We start from the raw sequence: 21328 nt of genomic DNA on the forward strand, positions 1-21328 counted from the left end.
GCCTCTTAAATCTGCTGGGTTATGCCTGCTAGCTGTTCGAGAGTCTAGGTTAAGGTCAAAAGGTGACTGAGTGTTTGCTGTACTGGCACCTCAGCTTTGGAACAGTCTTTCCGTTACTAGTCGATCTGCTGACACTCTTTCTGCTTTTAAATCCTGTCTCAAGACGCATTTTTACAGACTTGCCTTTTCACCTGACAACTAGTGTTTTTCTTACTGGGGGTCCAAACTGTTATATATTTGTGATTGTTGTTTATTTTGTTGTTTATTTTATGCTGCCTATGGAGAGGACTTTGTGCTCCTAGCTCTACAAACAAAATTATTATTATGACATTGACAAGATCATCTCAACAAAATGGCTACAAGGCATGGCTATCAAGTACAAATGGTGACACTCTGGAAAAGTTGATATGCTGTAGGCTTATACGGTACATTTAAAGAGGAAAACAGTAGCTCACCAAATGCACAAGAGGTAAGGTTTGCAAGTATCAGCCTTGTCTACCACATCAATTTTCTTGGAGTGTCTTTACATGCAAGTCTTCAGTGCAGGAGACATCCCCATTGGGCCAGGAGGGCAGCAGATAAGTCTCCTGATGAACAATTGCTGGAAGTGCTAGCTGAGAGGGGTGGATTCAGTGTTTTATTTTAGAATCTGGTGTTCAAAACACTCTATGGGGGACTAACTGGTTCTATACACATAGCGTGCACTCTTCCCTTTGCCCCAACCACAAAGTCTTCTTGGGTAAATGAACCAGTAGAACTAAAGTCTTTCTTCAGTAGAAGAGTGGAGGGGGTCTGATTGCCTCCCCTGTTGATCAAATGTCTGTAGTCAGTCTTCAGTGGAAACAATGTCACAGTCTCCAGACCCCTTTCATACGCCGCTTTGGAAGCAAGGAATATAATTTCATGGAGTAAATGTTGGTGGGCAACACAAGATTTATAGTTCACAATGTTAACAAAACCAATTCTTGCAAGACAGCAATATTATAAATTGGTGTTTTTGAGGCCAGGGTCGTGGACAGAAGTCTGCACTAGTCGGAAAACCTAAATATTTCCGTCATGCATCAAATCTGACATGCAAGCAGCTGGCTCACAGTTCAAGATAGGCTCACTGTAAGAGATTGTAAAACTATCCGACATAAAAGATTATAAATATTCTGTGTTCTAGATCCCCATTGTTGGATCAGAACAAAAGTTCAACATAAGCAGACTTAGCTATTAAGTTTAAGGTACCAGTGAATGTCCTGTTTAAGAACAACAGATCTCTCTCTCAACAGATGTGCATGCCTGCTTTGATTACTCGGCTGTTTTAAAAGTGGAAAGCTCTCCGTTTATGCATGTTCACCAAACTCTGTGGTTACTTTTGTTAAATGGGCCTGTAATGGCTGAATAAAAATAAGGCATTGGTTTCAAAAAGTAGAGGAGCAGATGTAGTACACGTAAATGTAGACATGGACTACCATGAAACATTCCTCTGATACAGATGTTGTCAGGTTTTTCCTCACCTGTTTGACACTTAATTTAGCATTTTAGAAATTAGATTAGCTCCAGTTTTTAGACATGAAACTTTAGTATCTTGAAGAGAGTAAACATGTCAGTATTGATATGTCTGCATGTATGTCTGGCACTGTTCATTTACAGTCTATGGGTGTGCCACCATGCCAGGAGAAACAGACATGAACTGTAGAGCATCTATAATTTATGTTATTTGCCACAGCTTTGTTCATCATGTTAAAATGTTGTATGTGAAATACCCCTATTTTTACACAAGGGAAATAAAACATTAATACGCCATGGTTATATTTCAGTATCACTTAATGCTTGCTAAGATTAAATTAAGATAAGAAAATTCTCAATTGTTTCATAATGCAAACTGTAATTTAACCAAATATTAAAATAACCAACATGCTGGTTAACATTAAACAGTCACAAAACACTAAACATAAGCTATGATGGCACAAGACATCTTTAAAAGTTAATGTTAGCTAACACTAATCCACATTTAGCTAGCTAGCTGTTGTTACCTCCAAGCCCTTCCGGTCAGGACAAACGTCGTTGTGATAGCTGTCAATCACCCAAGAGGCGCGGTAGTGAAACTTAAAACATGGAGCAGTTTGTTTCAACTGTGAAGTGTAAGAAACTATTCTGTTCACTTGCTCTAACTTCTGTGTATTACACAAATTACTGGTTTAAGACCTTTTGGCTACAAATTACAGTTGTGGTAAAGTAAGCTATCGTTGCTAAACTTCCAGCGTAGCTAACTAGGTCGGTAACCGTTGCTAGGCATCGCCTCCATTAGCTATGTATGTTACGGCTAACTAGCTAGGTTAGCTTGTTTATGCTTGATAACTTTGCTTCTGCATTGACTTCTCTTGAGTCATGCCCTTGATCTTGCCTCCTTACTCATGACCAAAATTGATAAATGTGATTTTTCTTATATCAAAATACAGCCATATACAATAAAATGTACATTATTATGGCAAAGCTAACAAGTGTTTTAGACATCATTACCCAAAGAGGGCGCAATAACGCTAGTTGTTAAACAGAAAATTGGCCAGTGAGAATTTTAATGAACTCCTGCACATAATTATTAACTGCAAATACCAAACATCTACTGGTTTCAGCTTCTCAGCTTTTGAAAAGTTGCTCGCTTTTCTTTATTTTATATTGTTGATTACTTTGGGCTTTGGAAACCGATGGTGGATTTGTGATGTTAGACTGATTGACCAATGGTCAGCATTAACAGGTTAATATGTGATTTTAATATGTATGTTAACATTAAGTTAAGATGAAATATCAAATGTTTCTGAATGCAACCAGAAGGTAGAGATTAGATAACAGATTTCCCCCTCCTATGGTGAAATTGAAAGCTGCTGTCCATTTAGTGGGCTAAACCATAATATGATATGTGCTATACTGTGTCTGGCATCACTAACCACTAACGTTGATGATGTGTCTGTTGTTGTGTTGTTCATGTTCTGTAAACATGTCTTGATTTGCTTTAACCCACACACAGGTCTCACGGAGAACCTGCTGCAGAAACAGCTGACAGATAATGATGAGGTGGTAGAGAAACTCTTCTCTGAAGTCTCTGGCTTGGAGGATTTCCCCAAATTACGAAATCCACAGGTAGACACAAGTGTGTGAGAGTTTGACTACAGACTGTAATAGTACACTTAAAAACAAAAGCAACAAAAACAGCCTGCATTTATACAGTCATAAACTGAAATACGATTTCACATAGCTATCACTCTTGTAATGCAGGACTTACCATGTGTAATGCCAACAGGTTTATTTCTGCTTTGAAGTGTTTTGTTGTTTTTTTTTAATTCCAAAATTGAGTTAAAGTAGAAAATAGAAAGACAATGATGATAACTTTAACTCTATCATCATTGTCTTTCTACCATAATTTTTGTGACTAATATAACTCAGTTGTAAAGTTTTACATCAGAACTACAGTGTTTGTCTAGTAATAAGTCAGAGGTTTTGTTTTTCAAATATAGCATTAGGTGACCTTTATTTGGCCAACAAGTTGGCAGAATTTGTAAGGTGCATATGTATTTCTTTTTCATACTCATATTACAGCTTGAGGAGTGTGCCATCCAGCTGTGGAACTGGGCAGTTACTAAGAATGTGGGCAACACAATAAGTAAAACTCAGAAAGCCAAAGGTACACTTCGAGTTGCAGTGTTCATTTACATGATAATTTTACAGATGATTAAAAATTTCTCAGATATATCTGAAATGTTGACACAACGTAGGGCTTGCAAGCAGGGGTGGTCACGGTCTGTCACATCACATTCATATGATCTGAAATCTTCACAGTGCGCCATGTCTCATGCAGTCTGCTGTACTGTTGTGAGCCTGAGAATCCAACAGAGGGCGTCATCCGCAAGCAAATCCTGGTAAGAAATACTGTAGGCACACTCTGTGTGTGCTCAACATTTCAGGAGGACAAGATGTGTTTGTCAGTGTCTAATCTTTACAGATGGCCAGCAAAACAGGCAGAACCTGGCTGGACTGCAAAAATCCCCAGATGGCAGATAACTTCTTCAGACTTGCTGTCAAGGTAAAGAAAAAAAAATGCACACTCAAACTGAGAGAGCAATGAGAAATATGATGTCTTTACAAATTACTCAACATAATATCCCTAGAGCCTGGAAACCCTCTATAGCCAACTAACGGCCAGAGGTGACGGAGTAGCAGACATCACTTCATCTAAGGGGGATGTAGAGAAAGATCTGCTTCGAATTCTCTCATGCCAGGCAGAATCGGTGAGCTGTGGCGCATGTGATGTTCAACACCTTCAATGTGAATATTTGTTCTTGTGATATTTGGCAGCTGAGGAAGTGCTATTCTGACAGACTTGCAGTGTGAAGTGTGAGACAGCTAAAATGTGAACTGAGAAACAATGAGAGGGGGAAATCTCATTCTGTGCTAATAGGGAATGTTATATTGTTTTCTTACATTTAAGAGGAAGTTCAAGTTTCTTTTTTGCAGGCCTTAAGTCAAGGGAACAACCACGAGGCTGTGGCCTGTATGCAGCGCTGTAAAGACATGCTCCTACGGCTACCAAAAGATGTAAAAAAGCCCTCTGTTATCCCTGTAACAACACTGTATATTGTTGTTTCACATTTACAGTACATATTGCTATTCAAAGTGTGGGGGGTGTTAACTGTGAATACATTTTTTCAAGCAGACTGCGTATCTCTCCCTTATGTGCTACAACTTTGGAGTAGACACTTACAATGTGAGAAAGTTTGAGGACAGTGCATTGTGGTTGAGGTAAACATAACTAATTTCTACATTAAAGTGCTGAGAAATAGTGCAGTGAGAAACAGATTTGTTCTTTTTCCTTTTCAGCCAAAGCTATGACATTGGAAAAATGAATGTGAAATATGCCCCTGGAGCTGCAGTCCAGGTAAGTGCAATACAGAGTTTAGTACAAGCAATGGGTACAAGTCAAATAGTTATTATTTTTTTCAATTGTTTTTAATTTCCCTCACAATAGGCCAAGGTTTTGAGGCTCCTTGCGATTGTTTATTTAGAGTGGGACTGTCAAAGGTTTCAGGAGAAGGCTCTTAATGCTGTCAGCTTAGCCAACAAGGTGGAACACAAGAAATCATTTTCAAATTGTAATTTACATATGCAGTTTGAAGCACGCACTTACAAAAAAGCTGAGATGCTGTGTACCTAATGGCAGTGCACAATTTGGCAGGAATTTGTGAGCGCCTCTGGTCTGTACTTAAAGATCAGAATACTCCTGAGATGTGGAGCCTCAGACGATCATATCAGAGCAGGTTAGTCATTACCCGACCTCATTCAATTATTTATACAGAACTACATTAACATAGGCAGCAGTGGGGTGTCGGTGGCTGAGAGGTTAGAGAAAAAGATTCCAGAAAGAAATGTCTCAAAAAATCTCTACAGATGAATTTAATTGCTCCAGAAGTATTAAAAGCACAGTATGTAATTTCTGCTGCTAGGGTTCTCTCAATCAAAACAATAACAAAAGAAGTAATTTGATAATGTCTTGAAGTACTGTGGGATCTTGGGAGTTGTTGTCTTCATTGTTAAACAACCACCATTGCGGATGAAAATAAATAATCATGTTCTATCATACGTGAGCAATGGAAACAATAGTAACAATAGAGTGGCTGGCTAGGTTGCTATTTTGCAGACTTCCTCACTCTCTGAAGTTATAAAAGCTAGCTGGGGTAAAGGGGATATGTCACAATGGACAGGTGACCAAATGAAAAGCACCTTGAATGAAATTACAGATTTTTGTGGGTTTAAACATTGTTGTAAAAATTTGGGATAATATAAGTGCACAACTCAAGATAATATATAACATGGAGGTAGTCATTTCAAGACAATGCAGATATGTTACATATTAAGCCTTAGGTATCGACAGTGAACACAGTCTACAGTAATGACCCCTTGGCTTTTACAAGTCAGGTCAGGTATTCCTGTAGAGCTGCTTAGTCTCCAACGGTAGATGATGATGATTATGTGCTGGGACCCTCCTAAGTGTTATTGTGTGTCTGTGGGTGACTTAAGCAGAGTTAAAGGCACATTTAAAAGCAGATGATAAAAATATGTTTTCAGGACTTAATGAGATGCTGGAAGCTAAGGTTTCTCTTGAAGTGTGTCTGAGTACAGTGAAGCTACTCATGTCTGAAGACAGGTAAAAACATCTCTCACACACACACACACACAAACAGCTTAACATGAATATATACACATTTTCTTTGAAAGACTGCCCAAGACACATACTATTCAGCTCTGAATAATATCAGTTTGATTTTTCTAGAGAAGTGCTGGCATTTGAGTATTTGAAACGTGTGTGTCAGCACTTTGAGTCGTCCCCTGACCTGGGAACTGCTCTTGTCTTGCACATTGAGCTGCTGCTGCAGAGAGGCAAAGAGCTGCTGGGCAAACAGAAGACAGAGGACATCATCACTGGTACTTTATTTTTGCATTCCAGTTGTAGTATAAGTCTAAGTGATTTTAATTAAACTGACCGCAAATTTTATAGTAATGCAGGCACTGCACTGTAGGTGTGCCTCTGTAATAGTATTAACATTTCATACATCCACACAGGCCACTATGCAGGAAAACAGCTGACTCCACAAGCCCTCACAAGTCTGCATGTCATTCTTTGGGATAAAGCGTCTAAATACTTTGAGGTATGCCAAACACAGCCTTGTTTATGCTTGATTTAGGAAATATTTTATTGTGTATATACACATGTGTAGTTATCAGCTTGTGATCTGAACTGTTGCCTCACAGCAGTAAGGTTGGTGGGCTGCTGTTGGCCCACATATCTCTATGGACTGGCATGTTTTCTCTGTGTTTGTGTGGGTTTGCTCTGGGTGCTATGGTTTCCTTCAAACCCAAACTGGTGTCAAGAGCATTTCTACACTGCTTTTGAACAAGGTATTGGCCCCAGAGCTAGTGATAGTCCCCAACCCCTGCATCAGAGCCGCCCACTGCCCCTAAATAGTTCAGATAGGCACAATGCAGACGTTACATTTCCACACAGGGATAACTAAAGGATAACTTAATGTTCTATCTTTCCTTCTAGGCCAGCAAGTATTCTGAGGCTCTTCAGTGGTATAACTACTCCCTGAGTTTCTTTAAGGCAGGTCAAATGGAGCCCAACTCAGCCAAGCTGCAGAGGAACAGAGCTTCCTGTTTCCTGCAACTTAGACAACTGGAAAAGGTAAGACAAGCAAGTCAGGGAAGTAAATGTGTTGTCCAATGACTGGAGTGGGTAGTGCATGTCACCAGGTTGTTTGTCTATGTCGCCAGCCACAATGTTAAGTTTTCCTGCCACATTTTTACAGTTTATGTAAGTGATTTGTGTATGTATAAAAACTCTTATCAGGCCAAAGAGGCAATTAAAGAAGCAGAGAGGTGTGATCCTGACAGCATTTTCACTCAGTTCAGTGTTTACAAGATTGCAGTGCAGGAGAACAATGTGCAGAAAGGTATTTACAAAGCATTAGTTGTGTGATAAATATACAGTAAAGGCATGCATGGTATTAGTCTTGAAATTTCATTACAGCTACATTTTCAGCATATTCTCTGTGGTGATGAGGCTCTTTATTTGCACCAGCTGCAGAGGCGGTGAATGCAATGGCACTTCTGTCCAAGAGTCCTGTGACCAGTGAGGACAGACTGCTGGTAGCTGAGAATGCTGCTTCTAATCTCCTCTGTTTGGCTGCTCAGATTGCTTTAGAGGTGGGACTCAATGCACGGTTCTGTACATCAGCTGTAAAATCTGTTGAATATATGGCAAAGGAATTAGTTCCCAGGCTTGTACTATTGTTATGATGTTACAGGACTGGGTTTAGTCCTCAACAGCAGTATTTGCCAGTAAGAGATCGTGTTCTTGTCACTGCACTCAGGTGCCTGTGCAGGAGGGGTTGGGGTCTTGGGATCTTGGAGGGACCACCTCCCTATTGCACTTAAACGTCTAAGTATAGATTAGCATTGATGGTCAGCTTTAATAGTTGCTTCACACAGTTCATATTATTGTGCAAAGAGATAGAATTTCACTGAATTTCTGATCTTTACACGTTAAATGAAGAAAAATAATCAGCAAACATAGCAGTTTGTGAGGCCAAGGTCTAGAAATGTTTTTTTCATAAAAAGAAAACGTGTGGGAGTCCTATCTTTAGTATACTGTGTGATTGTGATGCATATGACTGGTGGGTGGAGGTATTAACGATGATGAGGATGTTTGTTCCTCTGTGGCAGAATGACCAGCAGGAAACTGCCATGAAGGCACTGGAGAGTTTGTGCGAGAACTCCAAAGATGAGGCTCAGGTTCTGACTGCTCTCAGGTCTGCAACAACTGGAATATACAAATGATGAGTTAATAGCAAAATAAATAATTGATCTATTCAGATAAAACATCTCTGACAAGAAGGCAGTGAAGGAGTAGGAAGTAAGCAAAATGCATTTATTTGAGAAGTCTCGTGACTTTAGAAAGCATAACATATATGGCTGTGAAGGTCACAGATTCATATGGACATTTAAATCATCAATGTATTTTACCAAGGAGCCTTTTTCAGTCACACGTTGGTTTGCTTCTCCTTTGTTGCTGACATTTTTGTCGCACACTTCGCTGTCCTGAACTAAAGACAAGGATTGTTTTGGATATCTGTCTGCATCTGTAAGTTTCCTTACAGTTTGCTTTGAGAACACAACTTTTGAATTTCAGATACCACATTTTTATTTAGTTTATTTTGAAGCGTTCAGTGTTCATGTGTTTTAGACCGTGTAAACAAAACATAATGGTGGAGTTTCACACATAAAGTGACAACATTTAGTAGAGATGGCTTATGTGCTGAGAGATTGTAGCGAGTCTGTTAGTTTTCCATACACCTCTGTGATCCACTGACCTATATTTCCATGCTTCTCCACTGAAAGTGTGTCTCTGTATAATACAGTTAGTAGGTGAAGTAAAGGAGGTCAACACCAGTTTCTCCATTCATCTTTTTCTAGGTGTTTGGTTCGACTTGTGCTCTCCACCACAGAAAAATCGAGTGATGAGATGAGGTGAGGAGAAGGGAAAGCACCTGAGCATGTGATATACAGTAGTATCATTAATGCTACTTTTAACAAAATCAAAACACAGATTTACATTAACCACCTTGCATCACAACACATGCAGGACTGTGAATCTGGATGTTCTGCTGCCATACCTAAAAATGGGTGAGTCCGTGTGCAGCAGGGATTAACTTCTGTTTTAGGAAGGAATGTCTCAGCTCCAGTATCTGCTGTGCATCATAACCCACAAATGTTTTGTTTGCCATCACTGCAGCTCTGCAGAAAGTTTCACACCAGTCTCGCATGACTGCTGAGCAGCGCACAGAGGAAGCTAACTGGTTCAGGAAGATTGGTACTCTTTCTCTCCTTGTCACTTCAATCAGACATGGTATGCTATCACTTAAAATCTTGCAGCACCTTCATTTTCTCTGTGTGCATGTTGTGTGGGCATGCATGTGTGTGTGCGTGTCCTTGTGTGTGTCCTTGTTACAGCTTGGAACTCTGCTCTGCAGTGCGAGAGCTACCCAGACAGAATGAGAGATTTCTTGGTGCTCTCTTACCAGGCAAGTGTCCTTATTAGCTTTGTCAGGTGAATTCATCAATTTGTACAATACGTGGGTGTAGATCAGTAACATCTGAACAGGGATTTAATATTGCTTTAGAAAAATAAACATATCTCTTTCAGATAAATAATAACAGTGATCCCAGACTGATATTTACCTGTCCTCAAACTGGATTTTTAACCTTTATTTCTCCACGAAACGTTGACTGAGCGCACATGCATTCATGCCTGAGGACACCCAAGAGATATGTTTATTCTAAAGCAATATTAAATCCCTGCTCAGGTGTTACAGTCAGGAGCTTCTGCTGTTGGATGTTTAATAGATGTTTCAGACCAGCTGGGATGAACTGCTTTTTTTTTTAGGAGGAATCATCAAAAGCAGGAATTTCTCTTTCCTACCACAAGTTTCCATTTGAGTGTGTCTTATTCTGTCATGTTTTTTTGCAACCAGAGTGGAAATACTGTATTTGAGAGATGCTACATTATTCCGTATGAGTTCCTTTGTCATACGTGTGTGCGTCTGTGTGAACCTGTAGCTCTCCCAGCTGTGCCCTCCTGATCGCACACTGCTCAGAGGACAGAAGGCATGTCTGCTCATGGCTGCCGCCGCCTCTCTGGAGCTCTGCAGGAAGTCTCCTTTCTCTGTCCAGGTGTGCCACCCACTCCCTCTGCCCATCTCCTACATTTAGCATGCTCTCCATCCACATGGATGGAAATTTACCAAGACCAGTGGAGAAGCGAGGTGACTAACCACATTACTGGCGCTGGCGTAGGTGTTTCATTTAATCCCTCTCTTTGAGGGGGCAGTGAACACTAGATGGCGATGATGCATCCAGAATGCTTGTTTTGTGTTTCTGTTCGGTTCACAGACAGAGGAGCTCGCTCAGGCCCTGGAGCACATTCAGATCTGTTGGGAGGTCGGGAAAACCCTGAAAGCATCAGGTGACATTATTCAAATAACAGCCATGTTTATTTGCCCGTCGTCACATGACTCAAAGTTAAAGAAAAATATCTTCAACTTACACTTGCAGGAAAGTCCCCAATGGACCCAACAGACACAGTTCTGCTGTTGTATGAATTTGAAGCTCGCGCTAAGCTGAATGACCCCAAGGTTGAGACAGTACTGGAGTCTGTTTTGGAGCTTGAAATAGTTGATACCAAGGTCCTAGAAACCATTGCAGGTAAAAAAAACAAAACAAACAAACCCAAGGTGTATTGTTAATGTTATCTCAAGCGACATGCCTAAAGAAGACACATTCTAGTATTTACAGTGTGCTGCCATCCCCCCCCCCCCACTATATGTAGCCTTAGCCATGGAGCCTCCAGCCCACTTCCCCCTGCTGTGTAAGAAGGCCTTGAGGGTCGCGCTCTCTCTGTACAAGAAAAAACCACAGGCTGACCTGGAAGGCTGCAGGCATGCCCATCACATTACTGCATGAAAAGACCCTCGACATTCCATTAACATTTGTTCCCATTAAGTGCCTATTAGGATCAACAGGGTTTCTGGTGTGACTGTTTTTGTGTCCCTGTCTTAGCAAGTGCGTTCACAGCCTGATCAAGTTGTCCCTCCCAAGTGGTGTATCAGAGGTGGAGGCCCATGTGCTCGAGGAGGTGTGGGACTACTACGAGGAGGCCCTGTCCATCATTGCAGCCGCAGTGAGTCAGCACCAATCACACACCGCCATCCCTCGGCTCCCACCTCCTGTTCCCTCCAAGAGAACTTCTCTCTGCTATGTAATTAACCCCCTCTCTTCCACTCCATGCTTGCCTGCCTGCTGTTCTAGAAGCCTCTTTTTATCAATGGGCTTTCAGCCACACTTCAATGAGCAGATGCTTCCATTCACCACCCCCTTCCTGCCAATTTGAATTTTAATGTGCTGCACAAGTCATCACACTGCCGGTGAGCTGCAGCTCTGAAAGAGGCATCAAATTATTGAGACATTGCACTGCTTTAGAGGCAGTGCATATTTCCCCTTTCATATTGAGTTATGACTCGAAAGCGGTGGAGTTCTTTGGATCAAAGTGAAAGCCCCGAGATTAAAGTGTTGTGAAAAACGAATGAAACTTCAGAAATGCTAGATGAGTTTGTTTACAGTCTGTTTAAGACTCCCAAGTTTTAGTAAAGGTTAACATAGAGTAGAACAGGATTGGATGAAAGTTACTCACAGGTTTCACCCACTACAAACACAGGTTTCCTTCCATACTTCACTTACATTACTTGGCTCAAGCGAGTTACCCAGGTGGCCTCCGTTACACGGCCTTTTGAACATTGTCCTGCTCTTTTCTGTAGCCGGACGACTTCCCAGAGATGGAGACTCTGTGGTTGCTGACGCGGGCTTGGAACACCGGGATATTGCTGTACAGCCTGGCTCAGTACCCTGATGCTGAGAAGTGGTGTGGCCTCGCCATGAGCTTCATCCGCCACCTGGGATCCCTGCAGGAGAGCTACGAGACACAGGTACAGAGCTGATGGAGAGGAAGGGGGGGGATGAAGCAGACTGAGGTGGTTATAGCAGAGGAGCATGGTAAGAGTTTGAATTATCCTGCAAGTTAGGCAAATGTGGCAAGAGCTTTGAACCAAGAAACACACAGGCCTTATGTTAAGTGTCTAAAAACCATTGAAACCTTTTGAAATTATAGTTGTTACTTGTTTACCCACAGATGTCTAGTCTCTACAGTGAAATCCTGGACAGGCTGGACAAAGCCAAGAAGAACCTCATCATGGAAGAATGACCAAACTGGACCACGTCAGCCCAGGTTTAACTGCCTGTTCTGAGGGTGAAATTCATTTGGCTCAGTTTGTTGCAGCTTAATGTTATTACTGTTGCAGTAAAATGTTCAGATATTCTAGTTTGATAAATTGTTGCTTTAAGTCTGTTTAATTGTGGGGCGTTCCTGTAGACTACCACATTTGTCCCTCCCATCTCTTTCTCCCCATTTCCTGTCCTCCTCTGCTGTCTCCTGCCAATAAAGGCTAAAATGCAAACAACTAATCTTTAAACAATGGGTATAATTGTAATAATTCCATTATTTTCAAAGCCACTGAGTCACTTAAAGCAGAATAACAAGCACATCAAAATCATAACTGAGTCACATATTTTATTTTCAAACAAATAAACTCTTGTCAAGTCCCAAAATAAAACCCAAACAAAAGTTGCAGGACTGTTCCCTCATGACTAGGACAGGGAAGACCATGAGGCCAAGTGTCCTGATAGGCTGTACCACCTGCAGTGACAGGAAGGAAACTACTGTACAATCAAAGGGTTCATGTTTGCAAGCACTTACTGCACAGATGTGCTATAACATAAACATCATCACCCAAAAGTACAAACAAGAACCCTGACCCCCCCACCCAAAAAATAAAAGCATATATGTCATCATTTCTCTCATCAGAACAAAGACCCTCATCAATTATACACACACAGAGGCATTCAGGTTCCATCTCGTTATATACCACAACCTCAATGGAAAGAGTAAAATGAAATCAAGTTCTTTGGGCTTTGACATGGCTGACTGAGGTATGAATACCACACACATTGTTAACAGTCAGCTGTATTTCAACTAAACACCAGAGAGGACCAATTCTAAACTTCTAATGATGTATTGATCAATGCTCCTGGTTTCTGTGATATTGTGTAGGTTTCTGCCTGCATCTCTGTTTAATTATTTTACAATATATTTTTTTAAATCTATACACCCAGACACGTTCCACAAGAAATCACATGTAGACAGGCCCTACTTGAGGGAATTGAATTCCCAACTGACTAGTTAAGTTTTCCAATAGGCATTTGAAGAGAAATACCAACAATACAGCACATTTGTATGGAAATTATATCTCAAGAGTAGCTCAAACTTTACTTACCTGACATTTGTGGTCTATAAAACATGTTTGTCCCAGTTTGATTCACACATGCATGAAGCACAGGTGAGGGGGATCTGCTGGGGGCTTATTTACATTGTACAGCTACCACACCCTTTGAAACAGTCTGCAAGCAGTTTATAAATGGCTCTGTTCCCTTCGGTTATTCCCTGAACTCTGGTTTTGACACAGGTAATGACAGCTGGTTTAGCAGTGGTGCCTGGCAGGTGGGCACACCTGTTCAGAAAATGCCTGCAGGTACAGGTGCTCTGTGGGTGGGAGAGAGCAGAGGACCCAGAGGTCTAGGTTACCACTTTCTGTTGGGTCTGGCTCTCTGTGAAGAAAAAAAAAATCTCTTTGCACTCGTCAAAAAAGCTGAGGAAAGCGAGAACGTTCACGTTCAGCGGCCACGGTGCTCCCTCTTCAGACGTGTTCTCTCAACATGCACACGTTACAATACAGTGCCAAGATCTGCATGGGAGGGTAGAGCAGGTCATTTCAATCCCGGTGTCATACAGCCAACTCAAAAGGTTACCACGCCGATGGCCTTGAACAAACTCCCCGCCTCACGAAAAAGAGAAGACACATAATACAGCCTGATTACACAGTTTAGTTGAAAACGCCTTTAGCTAAGCGACAGTACTAAGAGTACTTGTTCATTCACATTTGATAGCTATGAAATCTGTGTCACCGCCCAAACATGGCCGTTCGGTCGCAGGGGAAATGGTATCTGTACGTTTAGATTCCTGAGCTGGTCTAGCTCACCCCAGACACACGAAGAGCTCAACACAGTGGTTCAGAACCCGCCAACAGCAGATTCATTAGGAATTCATATGTTTATAGATACACAGAGCATACAGGTTTAATCAAACCCAACTTTAGTGTTATTTTTGGTAGGGGGACAGGGGGACAATCCAAAACAGGTTATATTGACTCTTTAATTGTTAGGACATCCAATACAATTATTGTCTTGTTCTACCCGTTTTAAGGCCACCGTCATGGCGGCAGATAGGACAGTACCATGTGACCATTCAATCAGAAGAGAATCCTCTTGGAAGGCAGAGAGTGTAATAGGGTGGTCTGCTGCTCAACATGAGTTAGGAGGCTCTGGCTGTCCAAATTGGAATCCAATGGCCAAATTCTTCTTAATTACACAGGAAGGAAGGTTGAAATTCGGAGGAGAAAAGGCGCCCACAGAGGTGAGACTTTGTTTTATCTATTGCACTCAAGTCAGGCCCCCTGGCAGTTGGAGGACACAAAAAGAAAAGATGAGAATGATTCCTCTCTTTTCCTTGTCAATTGTGTACAGCCTCCCAAACACACAACAGGTAGTCACAAAACAGAATTTGTATTTGATGTAAGGCAGTTTGGTGTTTTGCAGAGAGCCCAGTTACACTTCTCTACCCCCATCCTTTACACAGAGCAGCTAAAAACCACAAGCAAAAAATCCCACAAAGAAAGAAAGAAAAAAACTAAAATGAAATCTAACAGCCCTCCAAATTGACAATTCTAGTGAAGTGTAAAATGTGTAGTTTTTAATATGTAGTAAAATCTCAGTGGGATTTTATCATTTATCTTGTGATTTCATAATATAAATGTAGAGATTCAGAACTCATTTCTTCCTCTTGATCTGCCTCCCGAGATGTCTTTATCAGCTGCAGCACAGACAACTGGCAGACGACCAAACAGCAAGCTGGTTTGTGATAAATAGATCACCAGTTTGTAGGCTCCTCTAATTTCCTCAGTCATTATAAACAAGAGAGATGACTCCTTGAACAGTACCATCAGCAGGGCTCAATTTTATCCAGTCTTTTTAGAAAAAAAAAATTAATTGGTCTTCGCTTCTCATCTTGCGTGTCTTTTTAAATGTGATTTGATGAACATTTACAAAGTGTTCCAACTTGGTATGATTTGTCTCTGTTTCCCTGCAACTTCTTTTTGAATCCCAACTCCTCCCTCCAGATCTCTGTAAAACATTCTGATCTTCAGTCAGTCCCAGTTCACAAAAGGATTTATTCCTTTTCCCTTTTGTTTTCATTTGACAAATTCCTTTGGAATGGCATTTCCAGTCTTGAATGGATTTGTTGAGAAACTCATGCAGGGGTGTGCACAGTCACAGTAATGGTGATAAGACTTCTTTTTCATTTAGAGAGTAACATAATGATGACACTAAAACTTGATATGAAACATATCTGCAAAAAGGAGGTGAGGAGGGGGACTATGTGGGCTCGGGTGGGGTCTCTGGGAGGCAGGAGGGGGAGCTCTGCACCGATGCAGAGGGGACGGCAGGGAGCTCAGAGCTTCTCAGAAGAGGGGATCCAGATGTAGGGACCAGACTGCTCCTCGATGATTAGCTTGATTTTGTTGTAGATCTCCTCTAGCGAGTCACCCTGTACAATAGCTGGACACACGAACACAGAGCAGATTTACCGGGGTTGAAACAATAGGCCGACTCAGTCGACAGATGATTCATCTTCAGCTATTTTCATAATCAAATAATTGTTTTAAGTCGTTTTTAAAGCGTAAGTGCTAAACATCTGGTTGCAGCCTCTCTGCTGGAAAGTTTTGCTTCTTTTCTTTGTGTTGTGTGATAGATGGTACTGACTGAGTATCTTTTGGACTGTTACTTGGACAAACAAGCAACTTGAAGATGTCACTTTGGGCATTAGGAACATTTTCTAACAGTACATTGGCAATACATAAAAAAAATGATTCACAGATTAATCTATAATTAAAAAATAATAAATCACTCGCTACAGCCAAAATGGGAACTACAAATATTTATCAGTGTAGCCAAAGCAAAAGGGTGGTGAGACCAACCTGTGAAATACTCTCCAAAGTCTTGCTCCAGCTTAACTGCCTTGTCAAAGACTTTATTGGCCTGCTCGTACGTCTGCCTCTTATTCATTTCCCTGCAAAACACGAGTAGTTATGGTTAATATCACAAACACGCTCACAGTCACTAATATCTTACCTACAGTATGTAACAAAAGCACAAACTTACATTAGGGCTTCAATGGATTTTGGTTTAATAAAGATGGCAATTGGATAAAGTTGTGCTTGCTGCAGTCGTTTTATGGCATTTCCAGAAACATCCAGAATGCAGTGTTTCCCCTGTAGGCAGGTAGAGATATGTTTGGTTAAAAAAAATACGATCAACTGTGATTTTTTTTTTTCACACAAGCAGATCACATAATCGTAAAGGGTTGATAGTGGTTCTTGTAACGGAGAAAAAAATTACTACTTCGAACTATTTTTGGAAGTTGGAGGTGGAACATTAGTTACAAATGTCTGCTTTCCAATATAGCAGGCTAACAATGCTTCTGGTCACCCTAAAGATGTCAAACGTATCCATATTTAGATACGATACGGTCTACATTAATTACACATTCGAAAGTACCAAACCTGTAAAAACTAGAATCATGACCTCGTGGTTGCATGCCTTCACCAACCAGTCAAGTTGCATTTGCATCCATGTCTGTCCAGACACATAATATATGTAGTGAACAGTTTGAAGGAATTTAATGAAAGATATTAGGGGTCTTTTTTGGCAAAGTGGAAGTTATCACTGGATTGACATCTATGATTCCAGTGAATAATGTCGAGTGAGAAGCATGCTGTCTTCACTTAGAGATGATAGAGAGCTTCATTTCCTGAAGCTCAATATCAGCAGAACCAGTGAGCCTGTGGTGGACTACAATGCTTCAAATATGGATGTTGCTACAGACAGTAAAATGTGGATGCTTCACACACATCTTCAACCCATCAGCACAAACGTTTGTGCAATCAGCACAGTTTCAGGTGGTCGCCCAAGATTAGTGTCACCAATTCAGTTTCTGACCAAATTGAAACATGCACATAAATAATGATAAATAGCTTATGAATTCTTGAGCTATGCCCAAAAATGTGTTTTGGTCACAGTGACCTTTGACCAACAAGCCCTCATCAGTTCATCCTTAAGTTCAGGTGAGTTCGGCGTTCCTGAGATGGGACGGACGTATGGACATCTGTCGCCAGCGCAGAGGCACAAAAACAGATCTACAATCAGATCTTCAACCCAGGGTGGCATAGACGCATCAGCAGGGAAGAAAAAAATCAACTGGTCCTCAACCACTTATTAGCATTATAACAAATATGTTGATATGTGTTCAGTGACTTCTTCCGTACCATTACTGTGTTAAATAAACACATTAAAAAAAAAACCTTCTCTGAGCCTAGGACTTTTTTTGGACCCTGGTATTATTTTTTATTTTCATATTATATTGAAGTTATAGATTCTGGTATCGTGAGAACATTAGGCTGTATGCCAAACCCCATTTGGTAACCAAACCCTACAGAGTATGACAAGCGTCAGTGCCTACCCTCTCAGCCACAGTTCTGACAGACAAGATGCTCGTCCCATAGAGGTTCTCGTTGAACTGGCCAGCCTCAATGAATTTATTATCCTGAATGTCTTTCTCCATTTGCTCTCGCGAGCCCACGAAGTGGTAGTCCTGGCCGTCCATCTCGTTCTCTCGCCTTGGACGAGTCGTATCTGCAGTGGGGAATGGAACAAGTTTATTTTTGTCACTGCTGCTTTGTTTGGTGTACTGTCTGGATCGGTGCGTTGCTATGAACTCACGGGGTACACAGGAGCCAAACTTGTGGGGAAACTCAGAGATGAGGTCATCGTTTACTCTGTCCTTCATTGGACCCAATATGATCACAGGCCTCGTGTAGTGGACTGCATTGGAGACAAAGAAAGCAGGCGTGGATACGTGAAGAAATATACAATCATAGACATGACTTATGCTTTGTTTTTTATGGTATGGTATGGTAGTATTTCTTTGTGGAGATGTAATTCACTCACTTTCCTGTCGAATGACTGGCTCATAGGAAAGAATTGTGTCCTCCTGTCCCTCTGCAACGCCACAAAACAGAATCATCATCAGATATTTTACATATTATATAAACAGATACACCAAAATCATGTTGGCTGACAAAACACCAAGAGGAATATTAATTTACAGATGTCATTTCACAAGTTAATGTACCATCTACCATGTTATTCATCTACGTGGGCAGTGTAAAACAAACCAGAAAGACCGCAAGAAATTAAGGTGACTCACTCGAACTGCTTTCACTGTCACTCGTGTTGGATGTCAGGCATTCTGCAAAAGCACAAGAGAGCGAGTTGCAGATCATTCCAAAAACAGTATAGCCACAGTTGCACTCAAATATAATAAATTATGATGGGTGAAAATGATTTTCACCTGCCTCAACAGTCTTAGGAGGAAAAAAAAGAGCTCTCTACACCATTAAAGAAAAGGGGGATAAAGAAAGCAGAAGTCTTGTCTGGTGCGGCAGCCATGCTCTCACAATATTAGGGAAGTGGTTTTAGGTTCAAGCAATAGGAAATTAAGTGTTTCCTGTGACAATATCCCAAATGACCCGCAATTCCCTCACCAATGTTTCCTATTGCTAGATCTGCGCCTGTGGCAGTGGATCTCATATCAGGGGAAAGACAAAGAAAACATACAGGCGTTACGCTGTCCATGGGAGGGAGGCAGGAGCTGGCTGACTCAGGGGAACTGGAGGGAAAAAGAGTTTCCAACCAGGCCTGCTCTGGTGACAGATATATTCCAGCTCTGTGTGACCTTATCTGACAAAACTCTGCTAAACATTTATTGTAAAGACCCCATGAGACATTCAGAATAAGTGTAACGCTTACTCACCCTCCCCTGGGAATGCATATTTTATATGTACAGTGAATCTGGGTAGGCGTGTGTGTGTGTTGTGTGAGCACGCACATAGGTCTGTGTGTGTATGTCACTCTAAATGTGTGTGGTTTAGCCCCAGCTGGGTCTGCAGTGACAAAGCATTTTTCTCTGAGCTCAGGGGACAGCTGCTTGACACAGTACAACCACACACTTACTCAAACTCTTTGATCCATAAAAGTCATCGCTTAACCCTGGGAAGTCCTAGGTGTCCCGACAGGTGAGAGCAGAAACCAAGAGAAGAGAGCAGACAGGAAGAAGAAGAGGTTAGTGAGAGTTGGGGCAGAGAGGGAGAGGAGCGCTGTGTGGTGCTCGCCAGGCCCACTGATACGCTGTGCTGTACTCATTAAGCCTGAGCCCCACTTTGTTCATAGTAAGCCACGGCCTTTCAATTACACAAGCCCAATCCCATTAAAATGGGATTTTGACCTGTTAAGTGTTAAAGCTTCAGTCCAGTTAATGAGATTCGTCTTGTTGTGGGGGTCAGTGACTGACTGGAGAATTGATCAGGACTTAAACAAGGAGTAGCATCACAGTGTTAGACGGCCTGTGTGTTAACGCAGCCAAGAACTCGGACACGCGCACACACACTCATGCGCACACAGCTGGCAGAACACGCAGCTGGCAGCACACACAGCTGGACACTCCTCTGGAGCCCATAGACAGATGCACAGACACGCCAGAGAGAACCCCACATCTCCAGCCTGATGCCGGCTCTGCATGTGGGGCATCTCTCTGGGACAGCAAGAAAGGGATGAGAGTGGTGCCATCACACAAACCATCCCTGGAGGTGAGCGGAAAGATGAAAGTTGAGAGACAGAACTGAAGCATGAAGGGGGAAAAGACGAGAAAAAAAACCCCCAACACCCCACCCCCGATCACACAGCTGATACTCACGTTCAGACTCCACCAACTCCTGCACAATATTCTCCTTGCTCTTGTAAAACGGGAACTTGCGTGAGAGGTTGAAGCTTTTTTTGCGCTTTACTTTGACTGGCTGCTTGTCAATGTGTGGGTGGGGGGTGGGGGGGCAATGGGAGGGTGAAAACAAAAACAGAAATAGAATGGGTTTCAATGAAGGTACTCAACATCCATGCAAAAAAAAAAAAAACCCAAAACAAAACAAATGAAATGTAAACAAACAATACACGTCAAATAATGAGAATGAGAAGCAGGTAATGGGTGAAAATGAATGGCACATCAATGTGAAGGAAACAGGCTTCTGTTTACCAACATGTACCATTTTCATAAAATTAAATCTGCTTGCATTATAGATGATACAGTCACAACAGTACAGCTGAGTTATACTCCTGCAAACTAAATCTGACAGATCAGCGTGTGACAAACATGCAGACATTTTTTTTTAAATGCACATTTCTTAATATCACTGAGTGCATGAGCCGTGGAGGTTACAGAGACCTCTCATCTCCACGGAGCTTCTGTGTAATCTATACAGTAATATGAGCGCTTTTTGTGCTCGCTTCAGTGAGCAGGTGCTGGTCTCTTTCCCACACTCAGGGGGGAAGTAGGCCATCTCCCTGGGAGCCCAGCAGCAGTTCTGAAGACAGCCTCTCTGGCACCAGGGCAGGGAGCAGCTGGTCCTCTACACTTACCCTGTTAGACTCAATCATGCCTGTCCTGGCGTGGAACTTGACTGTTTTTAACCTGGCCCGCTCCTTCTTCTCCACTCTGGGGGGGAAGGGAGGGAGGGGGGGGAATAAGTTTAGGCTGGGCATGAATGGCAGCCGTCACATTAGCTTTGTCCGACTTTAGTGCACCGCAAATAAGGAGTGAGCGTACCTTTTCTTGCTCGGAATGACCCCAATCTGCTCGCTCTCTCCATGTGGCGTGACCAGCCTCGCCTGCCACCACTCGTCATCAGAAGCATTTATGACATGGAGGATATCGCCATAAGAGAAGCTCAGGCCTTGGCTGGGCAGGCAGCTGTCCCTCGTTCGATCGTAGTCAAACAAAGCTCTGAAAAACAACAAAAGCTTTACTTACTTCTTACTTCCTTTTATATTGAATTTGTGTGCAGAGATTCCGCATGCACCACGATCAAATTACTCTGTGTCCGCATTTGGCACAAAATAG

General features: G+C 41.9%; 2 protein-coding genes across 5 annotated transcripts in view; one reads left to right on the forward strand and one right to left on the reverse strand.

Moving 5' to 3' along the window:
- The first annotated feature begins 2101 nt into the window (after positions 1-2101).
- Positions 2102-12352, forward strand: tex11 (testis expressed 11). Its single transcript, XM_041944499.1, has 29 exons — positions 2102-2129; positions 3014-3126; positions 3583-3667; positions 3823-3902; positions 3986-4066; positions 4152-4271; positions 4498-4578; positions 4697-4782; positions 4861-4918; positions 5009-5104; positions 5216-5297; positions 6106-6184; positions 6311-6462; positions 6601-6686; positions 7085-7222; positions 7388-7490; positions 7619-7743; positions 8263-8348; positions 9013-9066; positions 9182-9222; positions 9332-9409; positions 9550-9620; positions 10156-10269; positions 10489-10561; positions 10651-10800; positions 10925-11033; positions 11155-11275; positions 11910-12077; positions 12281-12352. Exons 1-29 carry the CDS (start codon positions 2102-2104, stop codon positions 12350-12352), a joined length of 2730 nt encoding a protein of 909 aa, XP_041800433.1.
- A 351-nt stretch (positions 12353-12703) lies between these two features.
- The window catches only part of dlg3 (discs, large homolog 3 (Drosophila)), an 80660-nt gene continuing 72035 nt past the window's right edge, over positions 12704-21328 (reverse strand). For 2 of the 4 annotated variants that reach the window (XM_041944446.1, XM_041944447.1), the window contains 10 exons: positions 21035-21211; positions 20848-20923; positions 20132-20231; positions 18587-18628; positions 18328-18378; positions 18100-18201; positions 17840-18012; positions 16483-16592; positions 16299-16390; positions 12704-15879 (listed from right to left, as the gene is read on the reverse strand). In XM_041944446.1, coding sequence (XP_041800380.1) covers positions 15773-15879; positions 16299-16390; positions 16483-16592; positions 17840-18012; positions 18100-18201; positions 18328-18378; positions 18587-18628; positions 20132-20231; positions 20848-20923; positions 21035-21211 — 1030 coding nt within the window. In that variant the 3' untranslated portion in view covers positions 12704-15772. Of the gene's footprint in view, positions 15880-16298; positions 16391-16482; positions 16593-17839; positions 18202-18327; positions 18379-18586; positions 18629-20131; positions 20232-20847; positions 20924-21034; positions 21212-21328 lie in introns of all 4 variants that reach the window. The other 2 variants (XM_041944444.1, XM_041944445.1) reach the window with 1 other exon arrangement.

Source organism: Chelmon rostratus, chromosome 9 (genome assembly GCF_017976325.1).
Source record: "Chelmon rostratus isolate fCheRos1 chromosome 9, fCheRos1.pri, whole genome shotgun sequence".
Lineage (NCBI taxonomy): Eukaryota > Metazoa > Chordata > Actinopteri > Chaetodontiformes > Chaetodontidae > Chelmon > Chelmon rostratus.